The 13,759-nt window shown below is 27.3% G+C and overlaps 2 protein-coding genes across 2 annotated transcripts; both read right to left on the bottom strand.

Annotated features, from left to right (window-relative positions):
- Positions 1-3,058: 3,058 nt before the first annotated feature.
- LOC145753962 (dual adapter for phosphotyrosine and 3-phosphotyrosine and 3-phosphoinositide-like) lies at positions 3,059-7,908 on the bottom strand. Its single transcript, XM_082570519.1, has 7 exons — positions 7,804-7,908; positions 7,127-7,246; positions 6,797-6,930; positions 5,984-6,120; positions 5,005-5,115; positions 4,417-4,599; positions 3,059-3,965 (listed from the first exon to the last, which is right to left on the bottom strand). Exons 1-7 carry the CDS (start codon positions 7,857-7,859, stop codon positions 3,927-3,929), a joined length of 780 nt encoding a protein of 259 aa, XP_082426645.1. The 5' UTR covers positions 7,860-7,908; the 3' UTR covers positions 3,059-3,926.
- Positions 7,909-9,919: 2,011 nt separating this feature from the next.
- On the bottom strand, positions 9,920-12,201 carry LOC145741699 (ras-related and estrogen-regulated growth inhibitor-like protein). Its single transcript, XM_082559338.1, has 5 exons — positions 12,041-12,201; positions 11,857-11,954; positions 10,626-10,750; positions 10,292-10,483; positions 9,920-10,183 (listed from the first exon to the last, which is right to left on the bottom strand). Exons 1-5 carry the CDS (start codon positions 12,199-12,201, stop codon positions 9,920-9,922), a joined length of 840 nt encoding a protein of 279 aa, XP_082415464.1.
- Between the last annotated feature and the right edge of the window lie 1,558 nt (positions 12,202-13,759).

The following is a 13,759-nucleotide window of genomic DNA, read 5'->3' as shown; positions in this document are numbered from 1 at the left end:
TTAATCTATTTAAAGAGTAAAATTTAGATAAAAAAATCCAACCTTCAGATTTTAATGTTGACTTTTTGTTTAAACTTAAACATTTATTGTATTTAAAAATACTAATTTTAAAAATGGCGCACGAAAATTTTAGGAAGCCGCGGAACGCATAAAGACCAGTGGCAAACTGGTACCAAATGCACCGCAGAAATTTTATGCCATTTTAAAAGTTCGCAGTTTAAATTGATAAAAATTAGATAGAAAAAAACAAAAATAACAAAAAGTTTGTTTTGCAAAGGTATTTGTGCCTTTAAAAAAAAAATTTTTTCGAATTTTTTAATGTCAATTTTAGTTTTTTTTATGCTAAGTTATATCAACACTCTTTAATATTTATACTGCAAACCTTTGAAAATGTAAGCTGCTTATAAACATTAAAGTATAAGCACCTGCATGACTCTTACATATTAAACCACGTGTTAGTGTTTCAAGTTCAACATTTGTAACAAATATTTGTGGGCCCACTTAATAAGCACTACACTCAGTGTGTTTTAAATAGGATTACACAAACTGTTATTTATGTCTTCAGTTATATTTGTAATTTTAATCTGCATGTTAAGCATTTAAGAGAAAATAATATTAATTTCTTATTGTATTTATATACATAACTTATTTTTTTTTTATCTGAGCCATTTTAATCCAAAAATCTGAATTTTTTTGTAAATAAAAATTAGCAAAACTTGAGCAAATATTCTGCCTTAATTGATACAACCACGTGACTGTGAGTCATTAATGACGTAATAATGAGGTTTATTAACAACAAACAGATTGGGGATCACGTAAGGTTAAAAATGCAATGACGTCATCGTTTAAACAGTTTACATAACTCGGACCGCACAAAGTTTTGCTAAAAATGTCGTTTCAAGGTTAAAACTTAGAATTTTAATTGGAAAAAATTTTGATTTTAACATGTGATAAAATAAACCTCTAACAAAAGAACAAAAAAACGGCCAAATTTTAACAATTAAGTAGATTAAACACTTTAAAACAGTTGTGTTTTGACACTAAGAACTTGAGTTAAGTAAAAAAATGGATTAACATTATTTTAGAATGCTCATTTTTTTGCAAGTTGCAATGATAAAAAAATTAAAATCACGACTTTTAAGATTTTGACTTTTTGTCCCATACCGGAATCTTAAAAGTCGATCTCAACACATATCAGATATGCGGGCATCATACGTAAATAAACAACAGCGTCTCTGTGTGTATATCTTACGTTAAAACCGTTTCGAAAATCGAAGGTAAACGACTGCGATAAACAGACCCATGATTTGCTTCACGTTTAGAGCGAACGGGGAAGTCCCGAAACGAGACTCAAATTTGAGATCGAATCTCGAAGTCGGGTTAAAATATTTCTGATTTCTATTTAAAACGCTTGGTTGCGTATTACAACACTGTACAAAACCAACTGTACATGTTTATAATAATATATGGTTTTTGAATTGCGCAAAAGGTTTTACGACTAGATTTTAGCCCGTGTTTAAATGCCTATTATAGCAAATACACTTACATTTTTGTAAATAAAAAACAAAGCAATTGCCTAGTAATTAAAACAACATACAACCCAAAGTATTAAATAACATATTTTTATAAATTAAAGTTGTACTTTTTTTTTAAATAATTATTTTAAGCGTATAGCATTTGCAAAACTAAAACTTTTACAAAACATTCAAATTTTTTTGTTAACCTTTATACAATAAAATGTTAGGCTTAAAAAAGATTATATGCTTGCACAATACTGCCCACTAACGGCTAAAAAAATGCAAATTGGAAACTTTTTAACAAATTGTAACTGGCTATCTTCATTTTGTATAAATTTATCGTTTTGCGAAGTATTAATGTACGTATACTATATTATCAATTATGATAATCCATCTAAAAGAATTATCTTTATAACAAAACTGCATGTAGGTTTCGGCTAAGTTTATTTTTTGTAATTTCTTTAGTTTTTTTGTAGTAATAAAAACACAGGACGCTTTTATAAGTTATATTTTAAATCGATCATTTTGTATTATTTAGAAACCAAAGTTTGATTTTGAAGGCCTTTAAAACCAATTTTGTAAAAAAAATTAAAAAAGGTTGGCAGCCAGAACCTTATATTTACAGAAGTGTCATACTTTTTAGTATTATAAATATCTCTGGTAAAAAAAGCCAAATATGAAGCGTAGCAAATTTATTAAATAACAATTGTCTTTGTTGTTAGTCGGGTAAAAGGATATAAAACTTTGGCTATTCTTCCAAAAATAAACATTGAATTTTTTTTCCATATCACCTTAAGGTGATAGGTTTTATATTTTTTATTGGGGAAGGGTGTGCTGTTATGACGTGTTTTGAGCTATCCATAAACACCGGGCTCAAGGGCGAATAGTGTGACGTTGGTGCGGATCGAACCCGAAACATTGAATTTACATTAAGTCTAAATCCATTTTTATTGGGTGGCGTTCGCTCAGCAGAACAAAAATCTGTTTTTTAAAACGAACATTTGCACTCAATTTAAAGCGAAAATAAATAGTTTAAAAATATGAGTCAATATCAGAAAAACTAGTTTACGTTTCCACGAGAAAAAAGTAGTCCAATATAAACTGCCAATTCAATAAACAAGTTATATTTAAAAGGATTTAATATACTTACTAAAATAGGGAGGAAAATACGTTAAAGCCTGTCAGCATGTTCATGTTGCCAAAGGGCCTATAGTAAAGACGTGAATAGACTTATACTTATATTTGATTATTTTAGATGTAAATTTTAAATTCTCTACGGCACGTGGAGATGAGAAAACTCCTTCAGTAACTTTTCAAATACTGGCCGATAACGTAAACTTATATTTAACCCATATTTTTTTATCTTAAATTCTATACAAATTATCCCCATTCTCTAAATTAAATTTATATTAAATACTAATAAGTAAAGTCAGTATTGTATTTAAAGTAAAACAAAAAATATTAAAAATTGCAAAAATATTTTCGTTTGATAAAATTGCAATCAATAAAACCTATACATTTAAAACGACACTGAAACAAATATGTAATACCAACAAAACAAAATTACACTCTTTATATTATATGTGTACCTTTTTCCAATTGTATGGTATAGTTGTATATGTCTGCATATTTATATATAATTAGGAATAAAAATATTTTATATTCAAATTTGTTTATGGTGAAAAAAGAAAACAACGGTAAGATAACAATATTTTAAAAACATACAAATATGTAATAAGGCTCAATTATCAAACAAAAAAATGGGTAATTTATACTGGTATAGTGTAATTCCTTTAAAGTAACTAAAAATAAAAAAAATAGTGTTCTAATTATACAGTAAAAAAACAACTTTCACTTGAATATTTTAAATTACAAAAAGTGCTAATTTAATATGACAGAAATTTGGTAGTTGGCAAATTAAAATACAGTTGACAAAATATAAAAAATAAAATAAAAACAACTAACAATGCTTTTAAAATTACTCATACAAGCTAGTGATTAGGCTTAACAAGCAATATTTTTAATTAAGAAGTTTAATAGTACAGTCTATAGCAACTAAAACAAAAAAATAGCCCAATAAGCATAAAAATATGAACAAAAATAAAAAACTAGGTAATTACACTAAAATTTTGATTATTTTTTGTATTAACTTTAAAAGGGATTTCTAAAAGGTCAAAAAATATTTTTATATGTTTATTATTCGATTTAATTTCATGGTAAACATACAAAATTTTAAAATAAACAATATGTTGCAAACAAATTAAAACATATTACCGAAGCCCTGTTTAATGTTGCTATTAAACTTTAAATTATATATCACTTGTCAGCAGTTTTTATATAAACACAAGTGACAATTGCACTTCGCAAATGGTTGGGTAATTAGTTAGTAAAACTAAGTTTTTAATTTTTTTAAATTGAATCTCGTAACGAAGATTTTCGAATCTGGCCCTAAATTAAAAATTAAAGTTTTAACTTTTCCCAATAACTTTTATAAACTTAATTTATAAGGTACCGAACTTAAATTTATGTTATTATAGCAAGACTTTTGTCCAGTTGAATTAAAGACATTATAGTATTAAATTGCATGACTTAACAGTAATTTAAACATTATTCTTGCTTGGCTAAGCATTACGAGTAGGCCAACTGCACCAAAATGAATTTTAAAATATTTAAATGCTTATTATACTAAAAGTAAAACCTAAGATAGGGACAGTATCAAATATGGCAAAAACAAAAAAACTGTTTAAAAAACTAAGATAGTTAGTAACGCAAATTTAAAAAAAAATTAAACAACATTAAAAATATTTAAAAGTTTACTGTTTTTAAACGTTGCTAATAATTTTAAAAAATATACATATTGTCTATACAAATTTAAAAATAAAAATTTAAAAAAACTTACAAGTTTCCACTTTATCATTTCCATCCATTCTTTTTGCTCCTCTTCAGTGTTTGCGTAAAACAACCAAGTTCGATCCGGGAATTCAAGTTTAAACGAAAAGTTTTTTCCGTTCGTTTCCTCTTTGGAGCTGAATCCGCATCCCTGGCAATCCAGAAGATTCAGAGTCTTGATCGGTTTCTCTTTCTAAACATTAAAGTTAAAATATTTTATTTTATTAAAAAAATTCAAAAAAAGGCAATTTTTGACAAATTATATAAACTTACTAAGATACATAAATGGACAAAAACCATTGTAAAATACCTGTAGTTAAACTTACAATACAGATTATACCTTATTTAACCTTCTAAACAAAAACAAATTTAACAAACACAATACTGTTTGTCCTCAGGCAACACTTTGTTAATGTTACCAAAATTAAATCATTATCTAAAATCTTAAGTCCTGTTATTATTAATTTAAAGAATAACATTCGGCGGGTATTTTAAATATATAAAATATGAATAAAACAATATAACATTATGTGTAATTTTCATAAAATTTCCCTATACCAAGAAAAAGTTTAAAAATCAATAAAAACTAATAATTGACCTTTCTATCTGCATAATAACTGAGTTCATTCTTCGCCAAAACAAACCATCTTGTTTTCCAATTCTTTCTGTACCACCCCTGCTTTGTAAGAAATCCCTCTTTTGATGCCAACTAAATTTAAATAATATTCTTAGTTTAATTATACTGTTCATATTTATAGCAAAATTATTGATATATTGGTAAAATTACATTTTAATTTTTTTTTATTTAAAAATTGAATTTTTGATACAGTTACATGGTTATGTATAGACCTATTGTTAAAAATATTGTTGAATTTATTTAGCTGGTAACGAAGTATAGCAAAATTGCAGTAAAAATTTCTAAAAATTAATTTCATTTCACTTTGCGAGGTCTAAAAAATACTAAACATTGGCAGAAATAAAAATAAAGTAAAAAGCATTAGGAAAAAATAAACAACATTTCACAGAAATAAACATTTTTAGAATTCTAATTTTTTTTTAAAACAGACATGACAAATCATGATTTAAAAAAGTAGTATACAGCCATCTGTAATAACAAATGATGTAATGTAGCAATCAACTATAGTGCCAAGAATGTGAAATGACAATTAGTTTTCATGTAAAGTTTGGTTGCCCAGCCAACACATTATATTATACTCCTTTAAAACCACAAGATACAAAACAAATATGTTTAGCTGTATTGTTTTTACATAACCTAATAAGTTTTGTTTTTATATTATTTACTTTTTATTGGAAACAACCTATCAAATAGACAAAACATATTGTAGACATCATTAAACTAAGTACAATCCATAGTTTAGGTTTTTGTGATAATATATTGGAATTAAACAAAAATAAAATCAGGCCATTTTCTGTATATATATATATATTGCTTAACATAAACATATTTTCGCCTTATCGCATTCTAAGACAGCAAAGTCAACCCTTTTTGCACTACGATATTAACCCAAAAAATGTTTGTATTCTGTAAAGTATAATTGGCCTTTCAAAACACTTACCGAGTTGGCCTTGGTCTCATATTGCAAATCAGCTTCTGTACCCCCACTTCTTACTGTAGATTGTAAAACTATATCTTCATAATTTTCTGGTTCTTCAACAGTCTTTGGGTACGGATATTTCAACAAAACAAGAGTACCTGAAAAAAATGTTTTTTGTTTTGAAATTAGTAAACTAAAAAAATAAAATAAAAAATTACTAAAACTTGATACAAATTGTATATTTACAAAAAATTAATAAATATAAATATTTTTTTAAATGTTCTTAATATTTCAAGGATTTTAGTATTTATATAAGGCTTGGGTAAATAAAAGATATAAAGTTATGTAGTGTAGAAAACTAATATTTAAACTAAATTTACATGAAATGTCAAAATAGAGTAGCATACATGATATTTAACATGGATAGATATAACAAGTTATACCAAATTATACTAATAGAAAATATCTGAACTAAAATGAAATATATCATAAAGAGTAACATAATATCAACATCTAATACAACATATTGTTGAACTAAGCGTGGTGTAGTGGTAAGAACACTTGCTACATCCCACATGAGGTCGTGGGTTCACTTCCCACTGATCTCATGCTGTAGCGGTCTTGAGTAATGCGCTATAAACGGTACAAACTCCTGCTGAGCCAGCACTTAATCAGCAGAATAATTACCGGGCAATTATAATCTATAATATCCCAAACTGCCACAGGCAACTCGAGACTGGGTCGGAGTAACTGACGTTACTCTATGTTTAAGTCGCGCATTCGACTTTTCCACGTAAAGGTATATATATATACAAAAAAAAAAAATTTTTTTACCTGAATTACCACCGAGTAAAGGTTGATTAGCAAAATGGGTGATAAGTGAGCTTAAACTATCAAACTCTGTTATTCCAAATTTGAAAACGTTTCCTTCCTTGCCAATCTTGAAGTGTTTAACCGAGTCCCTGCCTCTGTAAAAAAAAATTTAAACATGCTGCATATAGGCTATATATATTTTACAAATGACATTTTATATATATATATAACTTTTATAACAAGCATAAAGATATTAAATTAGGTTTACAAAATTACAACTTTAATTTATTTTAGCAAAAATAAATTCATTAAATTTATAAATTCAAAAAATAAAAATAAACTCGGTCCCACCTCACAGAAATGGAAAAAGTTCCACCCTCAGTTCCATCTCTCAATAAATATGATCCCTCAATCCCATTTGCCATTAACAGAGCCTCAGCAATATGTCTTGTTATTGCACCATGATACCAACTAAAAATAAAAAAAGATTATAAAAACTAGTTAACTTTTTACCCATTTAAAGAAAGTATATATTTACTTTAATAAAAAAATAGGCCTATTTTAAGTTATTGGCTAATTTTAAAGTTTCAGCAGCGTGGTTTAGTGGTAAAAACATTTGCTACACCACATGGGGCTGTAGGTTCAATCCCTACTTTTCTTATGCTGAAGCACGCTTAAGTAAGGCGCTATAAACAGTATAAATTACTGCTGAGCCAGCATTTAATCAGCAGCATATTTATCAGGCAATTATAATCTATAATATCCAAAACTGCCACAGGCAACTCGAGACTGGGTCAAGGTACTATGTTGTTACTCTATGTTTAGGTTACACATTCTATGTTTAATTTGCACATTTAACCTTTCCACATCTAGGATAAATTATGTACAAAAAAAGGTTAAGCTGAAATTACAACAATCACACAACTAATAATGATAAATAACATTTTCATTATAAAAAAAAATTTATAAAATGTAGCTTTAGTTCTATTTTCAACATAAAATAATTCAAATAAAACAAAACTACTTACTTTAATTTTGTGATTTCTTTTATTCCCGTATTTGAATTACAATCTGCAGTATCCATTTTTTAACAAAATTACTAATTTAAAAAAAAAACTAAAAAAAAATTTAAAATGTATTACAAAATTGATAACTTAGCTTAAGAATATACAAACTCAAACAATAGTATTTTTAGATTTTTTTTTGTGCATAATAAAGTAAATATGTACGAAAACTAATACTAGTTACATGTATTTAAAATGCAGCCTCAAAACCAAACAATAAAACGAAAGTAAACAACAAATTTTGCTGCCCAAAACTTGAGTTAAAGTCGTGACAAAATGTGACCACTATAAAGAAGCTAACCACTACTGTTTTATTTTTTGTTGCTTATTTTCTTATTTGTTTATCCTTGATGTGGTAACGTTGACTTCACAACTCAAAAATAATGTAACATTAGTTACCCTGACCAAGTTTCGAGTTGACTTTTGCAATTTGAAAATATACAGATTATAATTGTCCAATCATTAAACTGCTAAATAAGTATTAGCTCAGCAGCGGTTCATACCGTTTATAACAACTTACTAAAGTGGACTACAGCATGTGATCAGTAGGGATCAAACCCAGGAGCTCATGTTGTAAAGCCAAGTGTTTTGACCACTATACCGCACCGTCGCATAAAATAAAAGTCTAAGTTTTTTATTATTTTGTAATAATGATTTGACTAATTACTTTTAAAATTTAGAACTTATTTTAAAATTTTAGGAACTTGTGACTTAAATATTTTTAGTCTTAGTCATTCATAAAAAATAAACTTTTGGTAACCAGTTTTTAGTAAACGCCAACCAATTACCATGTAATAACTGTGCAAACATAACTTAAGTAAATATATGCATAAAACTCTTTATGGTTGTTAGTACGAAAAGGTGAGCACGTGAGCTTTTGGTAGTTTTAAATTAACAAATATTAGTACAGTGTTAAAAGAATGTTGTTTTGCCAATTAAAAGAGAATTTTAAAAGGAGTGGGTCTTCGATTTTTAGGAAATATTACGTCAATCCGATTGCGGGAAAAACAATATAGGTAAAACATCAAAACTTACGATTATTTTTTTTAAAAAATGATTAAAATTTAAATGTATTAAAAGTTTATATTGCCCTGTTATATTGTTTTAATCAAAACGATTTTTACTGGAAACCAAATTTCGTGGTAATAAAGTAATCCCACTTGTACCTTACTAAAGAAAAGTAAACTCATTCGTATTATTCCAATTCAAAAACTAACATGACTTAAGTTATTTCTAACTTTAAAAAAACTCCTAAAATTCAATAAAACGACATTTTATAAAATTAAGGTCAACACTTTTTCTCAAAAATTAAAAACCGGCAGAGTGGTGTAGTGGTAAGAACACTTGCTACACCACACATGAGGTCGTGGGTTCAATCCCCACTGATATCATGCTGTAGCGCCCTTAGGTAAGGCGCTATAAACGGTATGAACTCCTGCTGAGCCAGCACTTAATTAGCAATATAATTATCTGGCAATTATAATTTATAATATCCCAAACTGCCACAGGCAACTCGAGACTGGGTCGGAGTAACTAATGTTACTCTATGTTTAAGTCGCGCATTCGACTTTCCCACATCGAGGATAAATATATATACCAAAAAAAAGGGAGATTTTTCAAGGAAGGGTAAAAGAGAATTATTAAAAATGTTGTCGATAAGATGACGTTTTAAGCAAACAGTTTTTGGTTGAAAGTTATTCAATAAAATAATATTTGGTCATATTATAGCAATCACATAAAATTATATAAAAAGCATAAGCTTAAATGTTTTTTAAATTTTAATGCTGAATTTTCTTTATTTTTTTTAAATAAAACCCTTTTCTTATCTATGTATAACACTAACTAAACAAATCAATTTTTATATTTGTATTTTATAATTTTTAAATAAAAAGTAACAATCAAAAAGTAACTTAAACACAGTGTTAAAGAATGGAACAAACACAGTAAAAAAGGGAAAAAATGGAATTTTTAACCAAGATTTGGTCATGCAGAAAAAGTTCAATAGTTAGAAAAGTAAAAATACATGCAAAAAGATGCAAGATGGAAAAATAAATCAGTAAAAAATTAAAAAATTTATTTTTTATATGCTTTTTTCTCTCTTTAACGTTGTTTTTGTTTTTTTTCTTAACTGTGACGCTGCAAATATTGATATTACTACATTTCGAAATTTCAATTTAGACAAAAGTTGTGAACGTTTTAGGTTTTTTGTCGAGATGATTAAATCGTTAAAATTCTTGGAAATTAAGTCGTAATCTTCAGCTGCCGACAATTCACAGAATTGCAAAGATTTTGGAAACCCTGAAACTTCACTTTGGGCATCTTTAAGAGAAACACTGCGGCGATTCTATAAAAAAATAAAAAATTAAAATCTTGCACCAATTAAAAAAGTTTTTTTAATAAATTGTTTTAAAATAGTGACGTCATCAAGTCACATAGAAATCAAAATACTTACAATGACATCGGTTTTGTTTCCAATTAATAAAATCGGTTTTTCTTTGATTTCACTTTGCAGTGAATATTTAGTCACGTGGTTGATAGCATCTTTCGCGTATTGAAACGATGAGATGCTGCCTACGTCATAGACAACAATTATTGCGTCACACCAATCAAAACGCAACATTTGTTGGCCAAAAGGTAAAATTTCCTAAATAATTGAAAATTGAATAAATTAAATTTGTGAAATTTCAAATATTGAATTTAAGATTCAAAGAAAGTTATTAAGTAAACACTTACAAAAAATAATAGTAAGAACTTTTAAATATGACGCATTTTAAAAGTGGGCTTACCTCATCTTCTGCACTGGTGTCAAGAAAGACGACTTTATTATTGTTGCAAGAATGAACATAAGTTTGATCTTCCCCCGTCATATAATCTCCAATGAAACGTCGAGTTAAGAAGCGAACAGTTAAAGCTAAAAAATAAAAACAGGAAGAATTACTTTAAATTCAGTAACAGGCTAACTTTTTAACAATTTATAATTTTAAATTTTAAATAAAACGTATTGTTTACAAGTTGTCGAAAAAAATTAAACTTGTAAGAAAATTTATTACTTCCATAAATTGTAACACCCAAAAATAAATTTATACTGCCTTGACGTATTTAGTTGCCGATTATAGGAAAGGCTAATATTTACTGTCTTGTTTTAGTAAATCAGTAAATAATTAATACAGGCGCCTGATTTGTAATTTTAGTGTACGCAACCCGAAGTGCTAATATATCAGACAAATTAGTAAACAGCCTTTGTTTGAGTAAGTCAAGTCTATGCTTTTATTTTTAAAAACTTGTGCACTTTAACTGAGGTCGTAAATTTAAATACAGAGAAATAGAATTCCCAGACAGGTCATATCGCTACTTATGCGTTGGTAGAAATGCAAATTATTTAAAGTTTAACTACATGCGCCCGTGCTACCTACTACTGTGAAGTTCTGGTAAATTGGCCTTGTTTACAATATTGTGTAAATATTAAAATATCTCACACACAAAGTCTATTTCGCGATTTACATCAAACTCCATTGGAATTCGCTTATCTGTATGATATAGCTGAGTAAATAAACTGCTATGGTCCAAATGACACGACATTTTATTGCTCGCCATGGGAGGTGGAAATTTAATTTTAACTACTTGGGATATTTTAGATAACTCGTTTGTTCGAGTTACCTTAATTCGTAAAAATTTTAACAAATACGAAAAAAGAAAACTTAAATTGAGATTGTTTTAAATGTGTCAAAAACAACATATATTTTAATCCGTTTTGCTTTTTCGATTGCCTAAAAACACAATAGGCTAATTACACGCAAGCGCATGAGTTAACTAAAGCCCCATGGGTTTAAACTTGCTCATTATTAATAACATAGGCAGCTGCGCTTATGCAGGCACATTAAAATCACCTGTTCTTATTAAATGAATATTGCGGTTTACAATAGAACTGACAATTAATTTTGTGTGTACAATAATAATTATTTTTCGAAAACGAAGTAGTTTATTTTTACCGTTTTTTTTTAAATATTTTTTTCTTACCTGACTTGCCAACGTTTTTGTCTCCGATTACTAAAATATTAATATCGTCATTTTTGCACAATTTCTGACAATTTTTCGAGATTTTTTTCAAAAAGCTTCTGCGAAAAAATTTAAAAAGAATTAACAAAAATAACCAAATTAAAATTATTGAAATACTTAAATACAAAATTAACAAAATACTTACTTTTTAGTTGACAGACAATCATTTGAATCAAAATTATCTTCATTTAAAACCGGACAAGAACCTCTTCGAAAATTGTCGAACATTTCTTCGGTTTTCGAAAGAATATTTAAATAAGAATTATGATGAGACGACAAGTTCATTTTTTGTTCAAAAGGTGTCATTTTTATTAAAAAATATTACTTCTAAAAAAATGAATCAAAATACAATAAAACTAGCCATAATTATGCTAAATTTATTCTAACCATATTAATTAAACTCCCCTTTAAACGCCTGTAAAAAGCCTAACTTGCTTTAGCTTTGTTTGAACTACTAATACTACTAAACATATTTAAACCTATATTAGCATATTTATCTATAAATTTAAATGTATTACATTAAATTAATAACATCGTTTTTTAATCTGGTCTACTGTTTAAATGAGCAATATTGCTTATTTTCTAGGTTTAAATAACTAACAAATGATGTGGTTGCGGTCTTATATAGCTTCAGTTTAAAAAGAGAAAGGTTGTCGCCACCGTTGTTTACTTATTTAACCAAGCTAATTCGCACGACAAACATCCACTCGTATTTACACTATCAGTGCGAATAAAACGTTTCGCCGTTTTAACCGATGTGTAAATAAGAACCAATTAGAAGGATTGCTAATAGTGGCCGTAATGTTTTGGCAATTGTAAGTCAATGTTCTGTTTGTTTTGAAAGGATGTATTTCATACACAATTAAAAGTAATATTACGTAAGTTGCAACATGCAAAAATACGACTCGTAAATTAAATTAGGTTGTCTACAAAATATGATAGATACCATTAAATGAAATTTTCTTGCCGTTTTGCAAAATTTACGTACATCTTAATTACAATTGCCGTTGCTTAGACTAAAGGTTTGCGTTTACGAAACCTGTTAATTGACAGTAAGCAACAGCCAATGTCAAGTTCACAAAATAAGTGCCAATAATGACGTTTGCTTTGCATTAGACTGCATATTGCATAAAATAGCAAATCTACCGAAGTTAAAATAAATGTAGCAGTTAAAACTTTTAAGTAGAATTTTTTTAAATATTAAAAAAAAAAAAAATAATACAGAAACCACAATAAAATTTATAATTTTTGTAATTTATTTTTATATTATCTTCAGTTCATTTTTTTTTAATTGTTTTATATTTTCAAAAATTTCCAATTTTTAAAAACATTTTAGTGACATATACTAAATAATTTTCATAAACAAGCATAGACGAAATTTGTTTGTTTTTTTAGATTGTCAGCTCAAATAAATGATAAGCATTAGAATCAAGAAAACTAATTTATCTAACGACGGAAATAAGATTAATCTTAATTGTCGTTCAAACAAATTTTGCCTATTTCGAAAGAGTTTAATTTACTTTTTCGTTTAATTTAAACACCGTTTATATTTATTTGATCTATGTGATATTCATTTAATATTTGATCCATTTGATCCGTTTAATTTCACCAAACACGGTCTTTTCATAAGGTTAATTCAGTTACCCTAGTTATGGTTCGAAATCTTCGATTTCGAAACATATTGTTATTGTCATTATATTTATTATGGTTCGAAATCTTAGATTTCGAAACATATTGTTATTGTCCGTATATTTATTATTATTTTTATTTTTATTCTTACTAATCCGAATTTTGAAATCGAATAACTTTTGTTCTTTAAAACTAAAAGTTCTAAATTTTTAGTATGTTTGTTATTATCCCAACG

This window comes from Corella eumyota, chromosome 1 (genome assembly GCF_963082875.1).
Source record: "Corella eumyota chromosome 1, kaCorEumy4.1, whole genome shotgun sequence".
Taxonomy (NCBI): domain Eukaryota; kingdom Metazoa; phylum Chordata; class Ascidiacea; order Phlebobranchia; family Corellidae; genus Corella; species Corella eumyota.
The sequence above is the reverse complement of the archived record's forward strand: the minus strand, read 5'-3'. Positions and strand labels throughout refer to the sequence as shown.